We start from the raw sequence: 17,400 nt of genomic DNA, 5'->3' as shown, positions 1-17,400 counted from the left end.
GCTTACTGCGTTTGTTTGTGTGTTTGTTTGTTTGTTTGTTTGTTTGGCTATTAAGTCTTATGACTGCTGAAGCTTCGGCCATAATGCTCTATTGTGTACATAGGATGCAGCCGAACACAAAGCAAACAAACACAATTAAAAGGAAAGCATAAGGATTAATTCAGTTCGCAGGAAACTTATGCCTCAAGTACAAAGGAACCAGCTGAATTATGTCAGTAAGTCCATTTAAATATGTAAGTTAGGGTTTAAAAACTTACTTAAAAATCAAAGCTTGATTTTTTGTATTTTACTTATCATTTGGAAATAAGCTTTTCGGCATTTTATTTTGCAATACATGGCTTGTCCGTTGGGGGCAGTCTTGCTAGGTAAGTGCGGTAGTATGACGTATGAAGAAGACGACGCAGAAACATGGCTACGGCTAATGCTAACTAGCCGTTGGTGTTGAGAAAAATGTTGCATTTTTGATTCTTCTGTGCTACTTATCCTCCAGACGAGGCTTAGCCGGGACACTCTTTCGACTGTGTAAAGACCCGGGCAGAAAATACGCATCAGTGTGTGTGTTTAGAGGTATTTAGTGAGAAGTTTGTCTTGAAGTGGTGTGTATTTGTGTCTGCTCCTGTCAGCTGTCCGTCAGTTAAACGTCAGGTGAGTTTTCGATTTGATCGACCCATTTAGTTCTTTTGTTTTGTCTGAAAGCTGCATGAAGTGATTAATAGCGAGAATTTTGCGTGTAACAGTCAGAAACGGGGAAGAATAAAAGTTGATGTACTTGTTTACTGTTAGAAACTTATGACGTCTAAGGTTTCGTTGTTGCTGGGGTTTAATGATCTTACTGTCAAATTAGCCTGTTTCAACAGCATGAGCTCTAAATGACGAATTCAAGAACTGTTTGGGGACAGTTTTCAGCGAACTATATTGAGTTCTTTTAAGCTATTGACAGTGTTTAACAGTCAATAGCTGTTAAACACAGCTATTGTGTTTAACAGCTATTAAACACAATAGCTGTTAAACACTATTGTGTTTAACAGCACAATAGTGCTGTTAAACACAATTGTGCTAAAATCATCTAAAATCATCATTTTAGATGATTTTAGATCATCTAAAATCATTTTAGATGATTTTAGATCATCTAAAATCTCGTGACATTCGAGATTTTAGATGATGCATAAACGGTACAATAAATGTGCAAACCAAATGATAAATTTAAGTTATATTTATTGAAGAAAGCATGAATTAGTACTTTCTTAACAGCAATGATGCTGTTATGGTCCACAATTGTGAGTATTTAGAAAAAAAAACATTCCGTAAACTAGTTGCTCTCAAGGCATTTTGCGTTAAATCTAAGTCGCTATGAAGATCGATCAGATCCAGTGAACTGCAACGATAATAAAGGATTAAAATAACAAAAACCGCAATTTGCGTTGTGTCCCCAATAATGGAGCTTTTCAATAATAATATAGTCAACTCTTAGGAAATTTAAAATAGGGCAATGCACATGATGCAGCAGTAGCCAAGGTATCGAAATGTTGAAGATTTGGTTTCATAGCCAGGAGACTGCCCAGGTCTTCAAAACATATTGAGAACATATTTAGGCTTTTTGACATAAACTTGATGTATTCCTGAATAAAAACCTCTGAAACTTAAAAATGTCAATGCTTAAACTTCATTACACATGGGGACGTTCTTAAAAAATTAAATGCAGTAAAACTTTAAGAAAGTCAACTAACAAGAGTTCAACCAAGTTTTTTTCATACTTTATTTCTAAGGAGTAAGATTTTCTTTTAATCTCTGCACATAAACCCTTCAGTCTCTTGTAGTCTATTAAAAATGTTTCTTTTAACTTTTTCTGCCTTTTGACTCATTCTTTATTTCTATTTGATGCATTTTTACCAACTATTCAGTCACAAAATCCTCCAAAAGTCACACAGTATATTGCCAACGTCAGGGACAAAATACCTGGAAAGCTGTTGCACAAAACCACTTTAAAAGGTTAAAGGTCTTGCTGAATGAAAGTATATAAAAATGGGGAGTAGTTAAAGCTTTTCCACAGTATTACTCATCAAACACTGAATTTCTCTATTTCAATTAACACCATCTTCCAATCCAGAGACAATAAAGATGTTAATATATTGATATCAGAAATATATTTTAGGATACTTCTTACTTTTAATCTATGTTTTCCCGACATTAAACATTGTCCCCATAATGAACTCCAACATCTCAAACACTAAAGATGTTTATCACATGTTGGCCTCACATCCTGTTGGAGTCTATCCAACTTGCCAAACATGTAATGATTATGCTGAATATCAGATATACTGCCTTGAAATACAATATCCTACCAGTGATGTTCTTGTGGTGAAGGATTTCCACCTGTTTTTTTCTGTAACAAATCCTATAACCACATAAACATGTACTATGTGGTTCTTTATGGGGTAAAAAAACAAACATAAAACTTGCTAAGAATATAATGTTTCATTTTCTCTCTTTTTAATTCAGTAATTGTGAGAAACAGCAGGCATGGCAGCTCCTGTAAATGTCCAGACACCAAGTAAGACCTGGGAGCTGAGTCTGTATGAACTACACAGGAGCCCTCAGGTAAGTGGTAGCACCAAACAAAAAGGAAATTCATAAAGCTGTCTGTAAGTCTTTTTTTGACGTGACCATTGCGTCATGTTTAAAAGGGTGAAATGCGTACAGTTTCGAATGGGACATAGATATGTTGGAGCTGGCCTAACAGGGTTAAAACTCCACAGTTCAAAGGGGTGTATTACAGAAAGAGATTAATGCCTCAGCTATGTTTTGGCTGAGACAAAGGCTGCCTGTGTTAAAGAAGGGTCCAAGTTCGCCTGTATGACATCAAAGACATCATGGATAAGTGTGTTACGATGACCGACTGAGTTCGTAACGTCTCCTGTAGCAATCTATGTTTAAAGTCACTAATCATTTTTCTTATGTGTGATGAAAAAGCCAAAGTAGAGAAGATTTATCACCTCTAAAGTCAGTTTGAATACATTTAAACACAGATCATAAGTTCAATTGATTACCTGAATACATAAAATTGGCAGACAATGTTTGAATTTATTGTCTTTATTTGCTGTGAAGTTTTGTTACTTGTCCTTTTTTTTATTATTATAATTTTAGTTTTTTGAATTCTCTCATCTCAAACTCAGCAGCTCCAAATATGTAAGATATCTTACATATTTTTAATGAATATTGGGTTTATCTGAACTGATCGCAGAAATTCTGCCTCGATCATTTTAACCAAATGTAAACAAAACGTTATGAAATGTTCCAAATTGGATTACTTCTGATAGCATCTGAATTTGACTATGTAAATAGATGGCTTTTACAGGAAATGGATTGAATTTACTCAAAGCAGGTCCACAGAAATCAACTTGTATGAATTTGACTAATTTCCCCCATAAGGTTTTCTGAGATTGGATTTTTCCTTGATTGTTACGTTGTAAAGCAACAGAACAAAGCAGAATTTTGTTTGTGTGTGCACAGGAGGCCATCGTGGATGGAACTGAAGTGGCCGTGTCTCCTCGCTCGCTGCACAGTGAGCTGATGTGTCCCATCTGCTTGGACATGCTGAAGAACACAATGACCACCAAAGAGTGTCTGCACCGCTTTTGCTCTGACTGTATTGTCACTGCACTGCGATCTGGGTGAGCACAACTGCCATTAGGCATTAGTGAAGTAATGCAGGGTGGAAAGTTTTTAATAACTGCTCAATATGTGGAGCAGTTATTGAATATATAAGAATATATAAATACTATCAGTACATCTGATTTTGAGAATAAACAGGACAACTTTAGTATATCTTTGAATGGAAGTGTGTCATATATACACTTGTGCAAAACAGGTATAACTAATGACTTTATTGTATTTAAAAAAAACTTATCTTTATGACACCTCAGGAACAAAGAGTGCCCAACCTGCAGGAAGAAACTGGTCTCCCGACGTTCACTGCGCAGAGACTCAAACTTTGACGCGCTTATTTCAAAGATCTACCCGAGTCGTGACGAGTACGAGGCCCATCAGCGCACCGTCCTGGAGAGGCTCAACAGGCTGCACAACAAGGAGGCGCTGAGCTCCAGCATCGAGGAGGGGCTCCGCCAGCAGGCCCGCTACAGGTCCGAGAGGTGGGGGAGGAAAGGGAGGTCATCAGGAGGGCGCATGGCGAATGATTTATTTTTTCCCCCTCCTAGATGAAAATGTTTTTAGTATCACCAGACAGTTTATTCTACAGTAATCATTCCCAGGACATCTTTGCTGACTTGGTGTAAATAGAGTAGTAAACTTACATACTATTATAAAGTACAAATTATAAAGGTTTAGAGAGAAACTGCCAGTTGAATTTGTAATCTTTTATTGGGTTCATATTGATTATTCAGAATCATCATAGGCTGTTTGTATGTATTTTATTCAGGTATTCATTGCTGAAAATATATTCTTGCTATATATATATATATATATATATATATATATATATATATATATATATATACATCCTTCACACCAGCAGAAGGCTGATGTGAAGGCTGACTTCACATCAGCCTTCTGCTGCCCCCTTGTGTTAATGCATTGAGCCAGCAAGTGGCACAGTTTCAATTTCAATCCAAAACGTTCAAAGCTGTTGTGTTGCGATACCAGGGAATCATTATGAGGACAAACATCTTTATTAGTTTTAAACAACACTAACTTTAAAATGTTGTTAATGTTTCCCTGCTCCTTACAGGAATCATCGTGTGAAGAAGCCTACTCAAGAGAGCGACAACACCACTTTCAGCGGTGGTGAGGACAACGGTGATTCCCGCTCACACCTGTCCCATGACTCTGCCCCCTCGAACACGCCGCACCCCAGGGGACAAACTCCCCCGGAGGCTGGACCGAGCCGCAAGCGGCAGCGTGCCTCTGACGATGGCTCAGGCCCCGAGGCGGACAGCGGGAGCCCAACTCCTCCCCTGAGGCGCCACAAGGAGGGGCCGGCCTCAGAGATCGAGTTGGTGTTCAGACCACACCCCCAGCTGGTCCATGGCAACGACTACAACCAGACCAGGTAAGATCAGAACATTTCATGTTGCATCCAAAGAGCACAGTGTGTTATACCATGAATAGGCCTTTCACAATAACAAATTTTGCTGGACGATAAATTGTCCCAGACGTTATTGCGATAAACAATAATGTTGTTTTGAGACCATTTTGAAGTTAATATAATGGCATAATAATGCATAAGCCCATTCTCAAAGATCAATAAACATTGATCTAAATACGAAAATATTGTCCTTCAAAGAAAGTGCTAGTTGAGACCAAAGCGCCAGACTGAAGAGTTTATCCAATTTTTGGTAGAAACAGAGAAAAGAAACAATAAACTATGGGAACGGAAAAGATTGAGGTCATTTTATTTTATCATGCAATGACAGACTTAGCTATGGATACATGCTTTTTAGAGGTGATATCCAGCAATTCTAATTTTAATTGCATGTTGATGTTTTCTTTTGCTGCTTTCAGATTAACATTCTGCGATAAACAATTTCTTTCCTACAAAATTCTGAAGAATATCAATTTATGACCAGCTTAATTGTTTGGCAGTTGAACAGTAAACAATCTTTAAATATGGTGCTGTTAATAGTAATAAATAGTAATAGTAATACAACTAATCTTTCCCTCTTTTGACAGATATGTGAAGACAACAGCCAACGCCACTGTGGACCATCTGTCAAAGTACCTCGCGCTGCGCATCGCTCTCGAGGAACGACGGACTGATGGACCAACGGAGAACAGAGGAAAAGAGGAGGGAGGAGCAGAGGGAGAAGGTGAAACTGGAGCAGCGTCAAGGAGTGGAGAAGGGACAAGTCTGAGCAACATCAGTGAGAAACAATACACCATCTACATAACAACAAGGGGAGGGCAGTTTTCAGTGAGTAACAAACCCAAATCCTCTCTCATCTTCAGGATTAAATGTCTGTTTATGCATAAAGAAAATCTTGCAAGCCAGTCACCTATTTTTTCCTTTCAGACGCTCAACGGTTCTCTGACACTAGAATTGGTCAACGAGAAATACTGGAAGGTCCGAAAGCCGCTGGAGCTTTATTACGCTCCCACCAAGGAGCAGCAGCAGCCTCAAGCAGCGCAGCAGCATCAGCTGCAGCAGAAATCCCCCCCACCGCAGGATGGATGAGGTCATAACCCCGTTCTGTCAACTGCTGTGAAAACACCCGTTTTGTTTGCAATCTAGCATTAATTTTGGTTTATTCTTTGATTTCTTTTGCGTACTTTTTATTTGACACATTTGACGGCTGACCTGAATTGGAGGAATTGATCATAAACAGAAAAGATGATGCAATCTGCAGCAGTAAAAGAAAAACATTTAATAAAATTCACTTTGGTCAGCAGACTTTTCCTCCTTCAGGAGTCTGCATTTTCATTCCTTTTTTTTAATAAAATTTTTGTTGACTAATGTATTCCTCCAAAAATCTTTGCATCATGTACCATTCTTTGTTTTGGTTACATTACAATCAGAGGACTCTAATTCTAGCTATTTTATGTTTCCTTTACTTGTTTTCAACATGTTGGTGCTTTAGATTTACTGTCATGATGGGCATTTGATAAGGCATAGGTCATCCCAAATAGTTTCAGAAAATTAATTCTGAAAAGTTAATGTTTTTTCCTCTCCTGCTTAAGTTCTTTGTCTTGCAATCCTGATGAAGGGTCATTTATATATAAATCTACTTTTAATAGACCACATGACTGAAGCTCCTACCAGCTCCTCATCCAGCTGTCATGTCATTACATGTTGTACTATTGTGGCAGTAATGACTAATTCACAGCTGTAACTTTTCAACATTGAGTGAACAAACTTGCAGCAACAGCTCTGAATATTAACATACATTGGGAGTGGGGAAATTGTACATTTTGAAGCTTTTCTTTAATATAGATATGTAGATTTATCCAACCGTATTTAGAATGCTCAAGTCTTAATTTGTCCTGAATAATTTTGCTGTAATATAACTGGAAATGGGCAGAATGATTTATTGCCGTTTTACAGTCTTATTTTAACAATTTTTCAGCTCTTTCCGTATTTTAACTCTTTTCACCCCTTTGATTTGCTTTAGTTAATACAGTATGTTTCTACACCTGCCTAAAAGACAAAAAAAAAAAAAAGCCATACATGGGCCTTCTTTATGAAGGCTGAACACGAGTTGAACAATTTCAACTCTTATTGTTTCTTTGCACTTTATATTTCCTGCAGCCATAGTTTACCTACTTTCAGGATATAATGGGTAAATTAAATATTATTTCCTGTTACAAAAGTCACTCTTTCTGAACAATTGAAAATAAACTATTTAAACCAATTTCAGGATGACTATTTGAATCAAAAACAAACAAACAAAAAAAAACAGGACAGGTACATTTTGTGAATTGTGGTGTTTTATTGAAACAAAGGGAAGCAGGGAGTTTACTTCTTCTTGGACACACCGACAGTGCGACCACGACGGCCGGTGGTCTTGGTGTGCTGACCGCGCACGCGGAGACTGTAGATAGAGAAAAGAGATGCAGGAAAAGTTAAAACTAATTCATTTTAGTTCATCTATGGAAACAAACTAAAGCAACAAGGGCAGGTTTTTTTTTTTTTATGTTTTGCTTGGCAAATATTCTTTAAGAGCACTGTAAAAATTTCACAATACTTCAAAACGAACTAAAGTTGAAATATATGTATAGAAAAATAGATTGTTGAATGAGGATATTCTCCAACTAAAAGTGTATGCAGTAAATACAATGCAACTTCCAAAAGGAAATGCAAAGCTACACTGCTATACGTCTTACATATGCCATTTGTCATAAGTAAAAGAGATATGCCTTTTCCATTGTCATATAGACATGCTTGCCTTTCACACAGGGACCAATTTGCATTGGGATATTTACACAATATGCAACAGAAAAACTTCACTTTTAAAGAGAAGGACAATACTTTAGAAGGCTAATCAGATTAACATGATAGCAAAACTAAATTTAATGGCTTTTTAAATAGATTTTATTCAGCAGTACACAGGAAAGAGAAGAGAGAATGGCCTGGGACCGGGAATCTAACCCTGGACAACCACGTCAAAGACAACATCTCCACATGGTCCATGCGCTCTTTAAAAACTGAGCAACCGAGCGCCAGCCTACTCTTCTTTCAAGCCAATTTATTTAGTTAATGTAGTGCAAAGTATTCAGCATAGAAACCAAAATCATTCAAGAGAAATTCAAGTCTCTCCAGGACAGGCTCTCTGCACCACTCACATCTGTTCACCTTCTGTATTTTAACAATCTTCAGCTGAACCAATCTGCCAGTCTATGTAGGGCCTCAACACTTTGAGCTGCAATATTGTTCTCTATCTTAGCTTCATTGCACTATTACAAATGAACTGACTAAAAATGGCAAGATTGGTGTGAGAACAGAGCAGCTCCTGGTGAACAAGATGTTCATGTTTGTTCTTCTAGATGGACAAACGCTCTTAATTCTTACCCCCAGAAGTGTCTGAGACCACGATGAGCCCTGATCTTCTTCAGTCTCTCCAAATCTTCTCTCAGCTTGTTGTCCAGACCGTTGGCGAGGACCTAGAGATGCACATAAAAGTGATCCGTGATTAACTGAGGAAACGCTTAACCTTTACAGCATTTCAGGCTGTAGTGTCTCATTGGGTCCAAAATCATTCATAATACTGTTGACAACTTACTTGGCTGTATTTGCCATCCTTGACGTCCTTTTGCCTGTTAAGGAACCAGTCTGGGATTTTGTACTGACGAGGGTTCTGCATGATAGTCACTACCCGCTCAACCTATAAAAATAAAATAAAATCATATATATGCAAACATTTACATAAATAACATCATTAGTACTAATAGTTGGCAGCAAATAAGAGCGAGCTTGAATTCTACCAGAAAAAGATCAGCCTATTTGCCTAGATGTAAATTTATTTATTTTTAAACATGAATCTGCTGTGGATCAAATCTTTATTTTACCAACATATGGCTTCAATGTTTGTTCAGATACAGTCTTTCAATAACCACCACCACCACAAAAAAATAAAGAGTTAAAGTGAACCAACGATATTTAGCTTTTAAAATATTTTTATTATTTTGAGGATTAAATACTAGAAACTCTGAATAGATCGTATTAAAAGCTAATTAAGATTTAAGATAGAACCTAATGTTTTAAAATCAGGTTATGAAAAACAAGACCCACAGTGTTCATTGTTTTGATTCCTTTATAACCACCGATAAGATGCTACTCATGTTTAGAGGATTATCTCATCCTCTAAAAGGCTGAAATGTTTAATATTTCAACTACATCTCACAAAGAACTCAGTTACTGGGAAGAAGTCAACTGGAAGGGCAAAGAGCAATGGCAACTGCATTTCAACCTTATTGGAGCTTCTGTTCATAAAGCAGGTTGTGATTATGCTGTCTAAAGAACCTCCATACGACATCTTGGACTGAGTAGATTTGAGAAAATTCATTCAAATAACCAACTACTAAAATGCGTACACAATAAATGCAAAGCAGGAACAAACACATGGTCAAGGCCAAAACTTCAAAAGCACAAAATGGTAGGGCAATTACATCTTTACAGCAAATTTGAACTATATATAAGTTTTCAAGACAACAATAATTCTTATTTAATTTGGTAATCTGTCCAAAAAAAAAAAAAAAAAAAAAAAGATTTCTAGCCAGACTTGGAACTAATAATTTTCAGTTTTTAGCAGCTATGCTTACCTCCTCCTCAGTGAGCTCTCCAGCCCTCTTGTTGAGGTCAATGTCAGCTTTCCTTAGGACGACATGAGCGTAGCGTCTGCCTACACCCTTAAATCAGACAAACAGTAATTTAGTATACTCTTATGTGAACAATCAAAAGAGACCAAGTGCAGCAAGCTCAAAATTTAAGTTCAAATGTAGCACAAAGTTTAATAAATAAAACTGGTCAAATATTTTAAAAATATTATTTTTTTCAAATATACCTTGATGGCTGTAATGGCGAAGGCGATCTTCCTCCTACCATCAATGTTCGTGTTGAGAACACGAAGAATGTGCTGGAACTTCTCAGGGATGACCAAAGACTGAAATCATAATCATAACAGGGAAAACATCACTAAAAGAAAAGAGATGATCAGAGGCTGAATTCAAGCAACAGAACTACCGTAAGACCACAGCATTGCAAAATGCAAGATACAATCTGTTGATAAATGTTTAACTTGTTCAATCAAACTAAATGCAAAAATGCAAATCTTAATGCAATCAACAGGCTTCCATTTGTAGTGCTCTTGTTAATGCTAACAAAGTAGTTAGCTCAGCGATTGAAGCCCCCAACACAACTGTCTATGGGCGATATAAGTATGTTTGGACCTCAAATATATAACCAAGTTATCACTGCTTTAACTGTCACGTGAAACGTGTGTCTTAGTGAAATTAACAATGAAAATTGTAGGTATTAAATTCACTGGCGCTTCTTAGCTTCAGTGACTCCTCACAGCTAACCAGCGTTGATAACATAGGATACCGTATTTCAAATACAATGCCTCATATTTCAACGATTTCAAGTTATTTCATCCCCACAACATGCATAGTATTTAATGTGGACAAATAAACCACAAATAAAGTAGATATAAGCTCGATGATTAAAGATTTTAAAACCATACTAGATCGGTCGAAAATCTACTCACCATCTTGGAAGCAGGTTCCGTGCAAAGAGGAAGACGCTATTATCTCGCGAGACTTTGGCTGAGTTTTTGACAGGAAATCGGTCCTCCAGTTTTAGTGGGTCCGATGAGATTTTACGCATCTTAAAGCCAATTTAAGTAAAGAAAAAATATATACATTTTAGAGTTATTTTATATGTATAAAATAATTTCACAAGTCTGAAGCCATATAACTTACAAGGTTTATAGAAATGTTAAATGCTTTTTCATGGCTGATACCTGGAAGCGGAACGTTAGTTTGGTTGTATTCGTGATTTTGTTTTCCTTTCTATCCTCTACGTTAGCATAAATTCGCCGCAATGGCGGAGGGAGTACCTGCTGGTCTTATTGAAGCCGACGTAAACACAACTGGAAACCAAACACAAATCGCCATGGCGTATCTACAGGACGAGGTAACAGTTCATTTAGTTGACTCGATAGCCTTTTTGCGGGGACACAGTTAAATATTAAGAATAGCTTTAGGTAATAGTAGTACCTGCCAGCATTTCCCGAACAGGCTTCAAACTGTCTAGTCAAATTATGGAGCACCTAGTTTGACAAAACCAAAGTATTAAATACTAACTGTAGCTAAGTTGTAGACCGACAACTTAGCTAATTACCAGGTTGATTGCAAACAACGAAAACCTAACTAGAGCAGACAATTGAGGGTGTTGCAAGTCAGATTTTCACTGTGATAAACATTTGGTTTTATCTGCTGTACTTTGAATACCTCGCAAGTACTTGTTTCACTAAATGAGATGAAACCCTTAGAGAATTTTTCTGAAATAGCTATATTTCTATTTTTCCCTAGAAAACTGACGGAGACATCACTAACCTTAACTTGGGAGAACTGGACCTGACCACTGATGAGTTCATCTTGGACGAAGTGGACAGTAAGACTCTAGATCATTACTGTATTGCTCCAGTCTTTTTTTTTAGTTCACAAGGGCTGAATATTTGTTAATGTATACATGTCGGCATGAAAAGTTAAGTACCTTTTCATCCTGACATAAGTTCACAGTCCCAAAATGAACTAGTTTTGCTCATTTATCGTTTTCCTTATGAAAAAAATATTTAGTACATTTAACGAATGCATAGATCATACATAATTGGTCTGTAAACATATCTAATCACTAAACATTTGGTCTTTGCCATCTTAAGTTCTGTTTCATTCTTCTTTCTTGCTAACATAAACCATATTTGATTTTATCTGAATTCTTACAGTCTCTCATTGGCATGGTTTCATATTTTAGCTGTTGTTGTACACTTATTTAAAGTTTTTCAGTCAATTTCGGAGGGGAAGTTCTTGTCTTGGAAAGTCTTTTTGATCTCAGATTTCTACAAGATTTTTCTTAATTATTATTTCTTTCCTCCTGCAGCTCATATTCAGGCAAATTTGGAAGATGATCTTGTGAAAGAAGCTCTTAAGACGGTAAAAGCATCACAATACATTTGTATCAAATATACAACTTAAATGTTTAAACTGACCTGGCTATTAATCCTCCTAATTTCTCCACTGTAGAGATTTAAATACCCAAAGGATAAAACCTGCTTCTGTTACTGTGACAATTACTAACTGCTTTATTATTTCTGAATTTTATATTTTGAATAAAGTGCACACTCAATAGAGAAGGCATTCATTATTGTGTCTCTGTCACTTTCACTTTTCTGTTGCATTACCTGGTTCAGAATGTATTCTTTTTCACAAACCAGAAGCACAAGATATTTGATGTAACTACACTGTTCATTTGTAATTTCAACAGGCCTCAATGCAGTATATTGATGTACACAAATGTAATTTGTTTTAATTCAAACTGTTAAATGAACATGTTCTCAAATGTCCTGAACCATCTCAGATTGCTCGTCAGCCAGAATGCACCAGGTCTGAAAAACCCTCTAAAAATGAAGCAGTTATTTTTTACATGCTCTCTTTTACAACGTAACTCTGAGGTGAACATCTTTTTACACGAATCCAACAATAACCACGTTTTCTAATAGTTCAGTTCTTCTCTTTGTGTCTGTTTTCAGGGCGTTGACCTACGTCAGTACTCCAAGCAGGTGGAGGCGGAGCTGCAGAGGATTGAACAGGCCTCCATCAAAGATTGTATCCTTTACATTTTAGAACTTGCTGGCCCTCACGTTTGAAGTGAGATATCAGCACCGAGACATAGGCTATGACTAAATCCAAGAGTTTATGTTAAATGGACAATTAATAAACTAACATTTCATTGAATTGTTTACTGAACTCTTGTGAGACTTGGAATTGTTCTACTTTTTCAACAATGCAAAATTCCATCCTGAGCCCATTTATGTTAGACATTAAGGAAAGTCAAAACATTGCTCTTCTGCACAACCAGATCACTGCGTGTGACTCCATACTGGAGGTGAGACCAGACTTGAGCCCAGTTTATTTGTATAGCACTTATCCACAGTACATCTAAATGAAAAAATGTTCCATTCCTGCAGTTTTCTTAGTAACTATTTCATATAACTAGAAAAAGCTTAGTTAAAACATCTTTCTAGTTTTTGAGTTACAGATTTTTAATAGGTTGCTTTTGCTTTTCTTCCTCAGCGAATGGAGGGTATGCTGAGTGGCTTTCAGAGCGATCTTTCTTCCATCAGCAGTGAGATCCAGACCCTGCAGCAACAGTCAGTCAGTATGAACGTCCGATTGAAGAACAGGCAGGCCGTGCGCAGCCACCTCAGCCAGCTGGTGGACGAGCTGGTGGTTCCCGGAGTCATGATCTCGTAAGTTTAAGACAGAATAATTTCAATCATGTTGAGCATACAGTCAACAATTCTATAAAGCCTTTATTAATTATTTCATGTTGTTTCGTGACAAAATTAGAATAAGAAACATAGGGATGTTGTATTAAAACTCAGCGATTAAAAAGTTACTACGAGGGGCTTGATGTTGTCCTCTGTCATCACAGCACCATCCTGGAAAGTCCAGTGACGGAGCAGGAGTTTCTCGAGCAGCTTCATGAGCTCAACACAAAGATCAACTTTGCCAAAGAGCTGAGCTTCAGAGAAACGTTGGCCTGTTCCGACATCCAGGACATTGTTGATCGCCTCAAACTCAAGGTAAACCCCAGAGTGAGGGTGGAAATTCATTTTATGGTTTGGTTTCATGTGAGCCTCCTTGCATCACAGCAGTAACTTCAGTTCTTTTATGTTGTTTGCTTTTCAGTCATTGCTTTAAAGGTACACTTTCTGCATAAGGAAATGTTTCAGGGTGACGTAATCAACGTACATAACTTTTTAACTCATTTGTCAAATGTTCAGAAGAACTGTTAAAACCCCGGATGAGTTTAGTTGTATTTGTATAAGTTGAACTCCTCTAGGATTCTTTTACGATGTTTTTCACAGTGAGTAAACTGAACTTTCTCCCCCTCAGGCGGTCTCAAAGATCAGAGAGTTTATTCTTCAGAAGATCTACTCCTTCAGGAAACCAATGACAAACTATCAGATCCCGCAGAATACTCTGCTGAAATACAGGTGTGTACTTTTCTACTTTATGGTGCCTTTTGAAAAGGGTCATTCCAAATTTACATAAAAATTAAACCATCAAAGCAGCTAAAATGTGTAAATTGAACAAAAGACCACATCCGTTTTCCATTTCTTTCATATTCTAAAATGAGTGAAAATGACTGATGGTTGTCCTTCTGATTGTCCTGCTGTAGATTTTTCTATCAATTTCTTTTGGCTAATGAAAGAACCGTTGCCAAGGAGATCAGGGATGAGTATGTGGACACTATGAGCAAGATTTACTACAGTTACTTCAAGTCCTACAGTGGCCGGCTCCTGAAAGTGCAGGTCAGTGGATCCATTAAGAAAAATCACAAGCGTGTGATGTGACCTCCATAAGTTCATCTCTGCTTCATCACATTTTTTATTTGGTCCACCACAGACCGTCAGGATGTGGGAAAGCATTAAGCTCTTGTCCTTTTACCGCTCTTCATTTTATTTAAAGAATTTTATTTTATATTAGAATTTGTTTTCCTGCTCTGTTTCAGTATGAGGAGGTAGCAGACAAAGATGACCTGATGGGAGTGGAAGATACAGCTAAGAAAGATATCCTTCAATTTCTGTCTTTATCCGCGGTTGTGTTTGCTCGTGAAAAATGAAACATTGAAATTACATTAGAAGAAAATGAAACATATTTTCTTTTAGGTAATTAGTACAGAAGTAAAGTATTTTGTTTTTAGAAAGAGTTTCATTTTCATACAGCAAAAATAATTTATTTTATTGAACAAAACAGATATAATCTTGTACCCTGTTCTGCTACAGGCACAAGGAAACTAGAAGTGTAGCCTTCATCCTGCAAGTTCAGCACATTTAAGTCACCTTTTAGAATAAAGTGACTTTTTTTTTTTTTACTGAATTTCCATACATTAGCTTGTTATGTCCTTATCTATGAACAACATTTAACTATTTGTGTTTTATGTTGAAGTTTTTTTTGTTTTGTTTTTTTGAGTTTCTGAAAACTTTCCTCTGTTTGAATGTTGTCAGCTAAGGTAAAAAGTTTTAAAATGTTAAGCTCAATTGATTTGAAGAGTTCCTATCAGAAGAACTCCAACTGCATGACTGTCCGTTAGACACAGGACAGCATTGATGTACCGATGCCCTGTTTAAACCATCCTTGACTTTGAGCTGCAGGTTTTTTCTCCAAACCGTCTTTAAAGAGCAGGAACACCATTTTCACTTTGGGCCAGAGGGGGACAATACTGAGTCCAGCTGAGCTGGAGGGTCCCATCCTGGTTCCACATACAGCTCAGAGAGGGGACAGCAGGGTGAGCACACATTTGAAATTACAATCTAAAGTAAAAACAAAAACTGATTTTATTCAAACAAATATAACATTTTTCATTTTTTAAAAGGATTATTTGACTATAATTATATCCTTATTTTGTAACATAAACTCAGAAAGATAAATATTCTTAAATATTGCCATAAAAATTAATATTTAAGGAGGGGCAGGAAATGGCGTTTGTAATCTAAATATTAGTATTTTAGCATCATTTCTGCTTAGGGCTAAGAAACATTGTACTAATCTGTAATCTGTTAATTGTCTTTGTTCCCCAGTATCCGTATGAGACGTTGTTCCGCAGCCAGCACTATGCCCTGCTGGACAACGGCTGCAGAGAATACCTCTTCCTGTGTGACTTCTTCATGGTGACCGGAAACTCGGCCCTCGACCTTTTCAACTGCATCATGGGGAAAACTCTCAGCATGTTCCTGGTATGGATGGACATCTGTTTTATCCCCAGTTGTGTAGCTGCATGGGTTTCATCCTAATGTAGAGTGCACACATTTTTGTTTTATATTTTACCCAATGCACCTATCGGTATTTTTGTTTTCGTATGCAAGCCTAATTTGCCAAAATGGAAAATATATCTTAATAATGTATGAGCAGGATGAGGGCTTTTATTATATGATTTATAAATATGTAATTTTAGCTTTTTTTTAACGTTTATTTTATTTTTTTATCTTGTGATATTTGATGATTTAATAGTTCTCATTTACAATTCCAACCTGGGGAAGCGGTTATTTATTTACTTCACTGTGCCTAATGCACTAAATGCCTAAAACTTTAGTGATCTTGTTCTCTGTGTCCGTCTGCAGAAGAGCATGTCCACCTACGTGTCAGACTGCTACGACAGCATCGCTATCTTTCTCTGCATCCATATCATCCTCCGATTCAGAGCCATCACAGCCAAGAGGACCATCCCTGCTCTTGACAAGTCAGTTTCACATTGAAATGAAAAGTGCATCATATGGTTCTATGTTTTTATTTATTTCTTCACTTTCATTGGAGTCATTCTTACAAGAACAACTGGGGGATGCACATATGATTGTGTTATTCTTTGTTTATCTAGAATCACCTGAAGAAGTTGTGATTGTTTCTCAGGTTCTGGGACGCCGTGTTAGAGCTGCTGTGGCCGAGGTTTGAACTCATTCTGGAGATGAACATCCAGAGCATCAGAAACACGGACCCTCAGAAACTGGGAGTGCTGGACACCAGACCACACTACGTATGTGACCACACACAAAGACCACGACTCCTGGCCTCAATCATAGTGAACCTGTTGCATCGGTTATGGTTCCAGCTTTATAATTACATTTTATGAGATGTGTGATTTGGTATAAAGAAAATTATGCAGACGCATTGCAGTAAAATTTAATGTAATCCAAATGTTGTTTATTTCAGTAATTATATTCTAAAAGTGAAATCCATATATTCCATAAATTCACACAGTGTTTAGTACCATTTAGTTTTTATGGCTTACCGCTAATGGAAATCTGCAAGATTCTGTTCGTATGTAAGAGCAAGAAAAGAAAGGATTTTATGTTGTATTATTTCCATATTAATGGAGATTAAATTCTTTGAATGACAAAGATTATTTAGCAAGGTTGGAAAGTTGAGTGGAAGGAAAAGTATCAGAAAATGTTTTGTGGTGTGAGTTTATGTTTTCTAATTTCAGATCACTCGGCGGTATGCAGAGTTCTCCTCCGCCATCGTGAGCATCAATCAAACATTTCCTAATGAGAGGACCAACGCTCTGCTGGGCCAGCTGCAGGTAACACACACACACACATGCATTCACACTAGGGCTGAAACGATTCCTCGAATGATTCGAGTACCTCGATTACTAAAATTCCTCGAGGAAAA

At 37.1% G+C, this 17,400-nt stretch overlaps 3 protein-coding genes and 1 long non-coding RNA gene across 6 annotated transcripts in view; 2 read left to right on the top strand and 2 right to left on the bottom strand.

Moving 5' to 3' along the window:
* Positions 1–372: 372 nt before the first annotated feature.
* LOC103149753 (E3 ubiquitin-protein ligase RING2-A) lies at positions 373–7,170 on the top strand. 2 transcript variants are annotated; one of them, XM_016680182.1, is made up of 7 exons: positions 373–645; positions 2,500–2,598; positions 3,511–3,671; positions 3,924–4,148; positions 4,745–5,065; positions 5,686–5,926; positions 6,026–7,170. In XM_016680182.1, exons 2-7 carry the CDS (start codon positions 2,521–2,523, stop codon positions 6,185–6,187), a joined length of 1,188 nt encoding a protein of 395 aa, XP_016535668.1. In that variant the 5' UTR covers positions 373–645; positions 2,500–2,520; the 3' UTR covers positions 6,188–7,170. The 2 variants fall into 2 exon arrangements, with proteins under 2 accessions (XP_016535668.1, XP_007569130.1); XM_007569068.2 differs by having other exon boundaries at positions 374–645; positions 3,924–4,139.
* Positions 7,171–7,419: 249 nt separating this feature from the next.
* On the bottom strand, positions 7,420–10,817 carry rps18 (ribosomal protein S18). The gene is made up of 6 exons (XM_007569067.2): positions 10,713–10,817; positions 10,011–10,109; positions 9,769–9,855; positions 8,730–8,831; positions 8,519–8,610; positions 7,420–7,541 (listed from the first exon to the last, which is right to left on the bottom strand). Exons 1-6 carry the CDS (start codon positions 10,713–10,715, stop codon positions 7,466–7,468), a joined length of 459 nt encoding a protein of 152 aa, XP_007569129.1. The 5' UTR covers positions 10,716–10,817; the 3' UTR covers positions 7,420–7,465.
* LOC107838283 (uncharacterized) lies at positions 9,255–9,753 on the bottom strand. The gene is made up of 2 exons (XR_001664342.1): positions 9,381–9,753; positions 9,255–9,302 (listed from the first exon to the last, which is right to left on the bottom strand). It is a non-coding gene; the product is annotated as an uncharacterized LOC107838283 (long non-coding RNA).
* An 11-nt stretch (positions 10,818–10,828) lies between the features above and the next one.
* The window catches only part of vps52 (VPS52 subunit of GARP complex), a 13,294-nt gene continuing 6,722 nt past the window's right edge, over positions 10,829–17,400 (top strand). The window contains exons 1-16 of one of the 2 annotated variants that reach the window (XM_016680181.1): positions 10,829–10,847; positions 11,033–11,140; positions 11,539–11,620; positions 12,107–12,159; positions 12,756–12,831; positions 13,044–13,111; positions 13,300–13,475; positions 13,661–13,811; positions 14,125–14,225; positions 14,411–14,543; positions 14,744–14,801; positions 15,387–15,520; positions 15,813–15,968; positions 16,353–16,471; positions 16,639–16,762; positions 17,213–17,308. In XM_016680181.1, the coding sequence (XP_016535667.1) occupies positions 11,048–11,140; positions 11,539–11,620; positions 12,107–12,159; positions 12,756–12,831; positions 13,044–13,111; positions 13,300–13,475; positions 13,661–13,811; positions 14,125–14,225; positions 14,411–14,543; positions 14,744–14,801; positions 15,387–15,520; positions 15,813–15,968; positions 16,353–16,471; positions 16,639–16,762; positions 17,213–17,308 (1,620 nt within the window). In that variant the 5' untranslated portion in view covers positions 10,829–10,847; positions 11,033–11,047. Of the gene's footprint in view, positions 10,848–10,894; positions 11,141–11,538; positions 11,621–12,106; positions 12,160–12,755; positions 12,832–13,043; positions 13,112–13,299; positions 13,476–13,660; positions 13,812–14,124; positions 14,226–14,410; positions 14,544–14,743; positions 14,802–15,386; positions 15,521–15,812; positions 15,969–16,352; positions 16,472–16,638; positions 16,763–17,212; positions 17,309–17,400 lie in introns of those variants that run through there. The other variant, XM_007569066.2, reaches the window with a different exon arrangement.

Source organism: Poecilia formosa, unplaced genomic scaffold (genome assembly GCF_000485575.1).
Source record: "Poecilia formosa unplaced genomic scaffold, Poecilia_formosa-5.1.2 Scaffold235, whole genome shotgun sequence".
NCBI classification, from domain to species: domain Eukaryota; kingdom Metazoa; phylum Chordata; class Actinopteri; order Cyprinodontiformes; family Poeciliidae; genus Poecilia; species Poecilia formosa.
The sequence above is the reverse complement of the archived record's forward strand: the minus strand, read 5'-3'. Positions and strand labels throughout refer to the sequence as shown.

Excerpts from the sequence above, each read along its gene's own strand:
- LOC103149753 (XM_016680182.1), top strand. The coding sequence starts at position 2,521 with ATGGCAGCTCCTGTAAATGTCCAGACACCAAGTAAGACCTGGGAGCTG. Across the intron at positions 2,599-3,510 it reads AACTACACAGGAGCCCTCAG|GAGGCCATCGTGGATGGAAC; the intron begins GTAAGTGGTAGC and ends GTGTGTGCACAG. Across the intron at positions 3,672-3,923 it reads GTCACTGCACTGCGATCTGG|GAACAAAGAGTGCCCAACCT; the intron begins GTGAGCACAACT and ends ATGACACCTCAG.
- rps18 (XM_007569067.2), bottom strand. Across the intron at positions 9,856-10,010 it reads TCGCCATTACAGCCATCAAG|GGTGTAGGCAGACGCTACGC; the intron begins GTATATTTGAAA and ends GTCTGATTTAAG. Across the intron at positions 8,611-8,729 it reads AGGATGGCAAATACAGCCAA|GTCCTCGCCAACGGTCTGGA; the intron begins GTAAGTTGTCAA and ends GTGCATCTCTAG.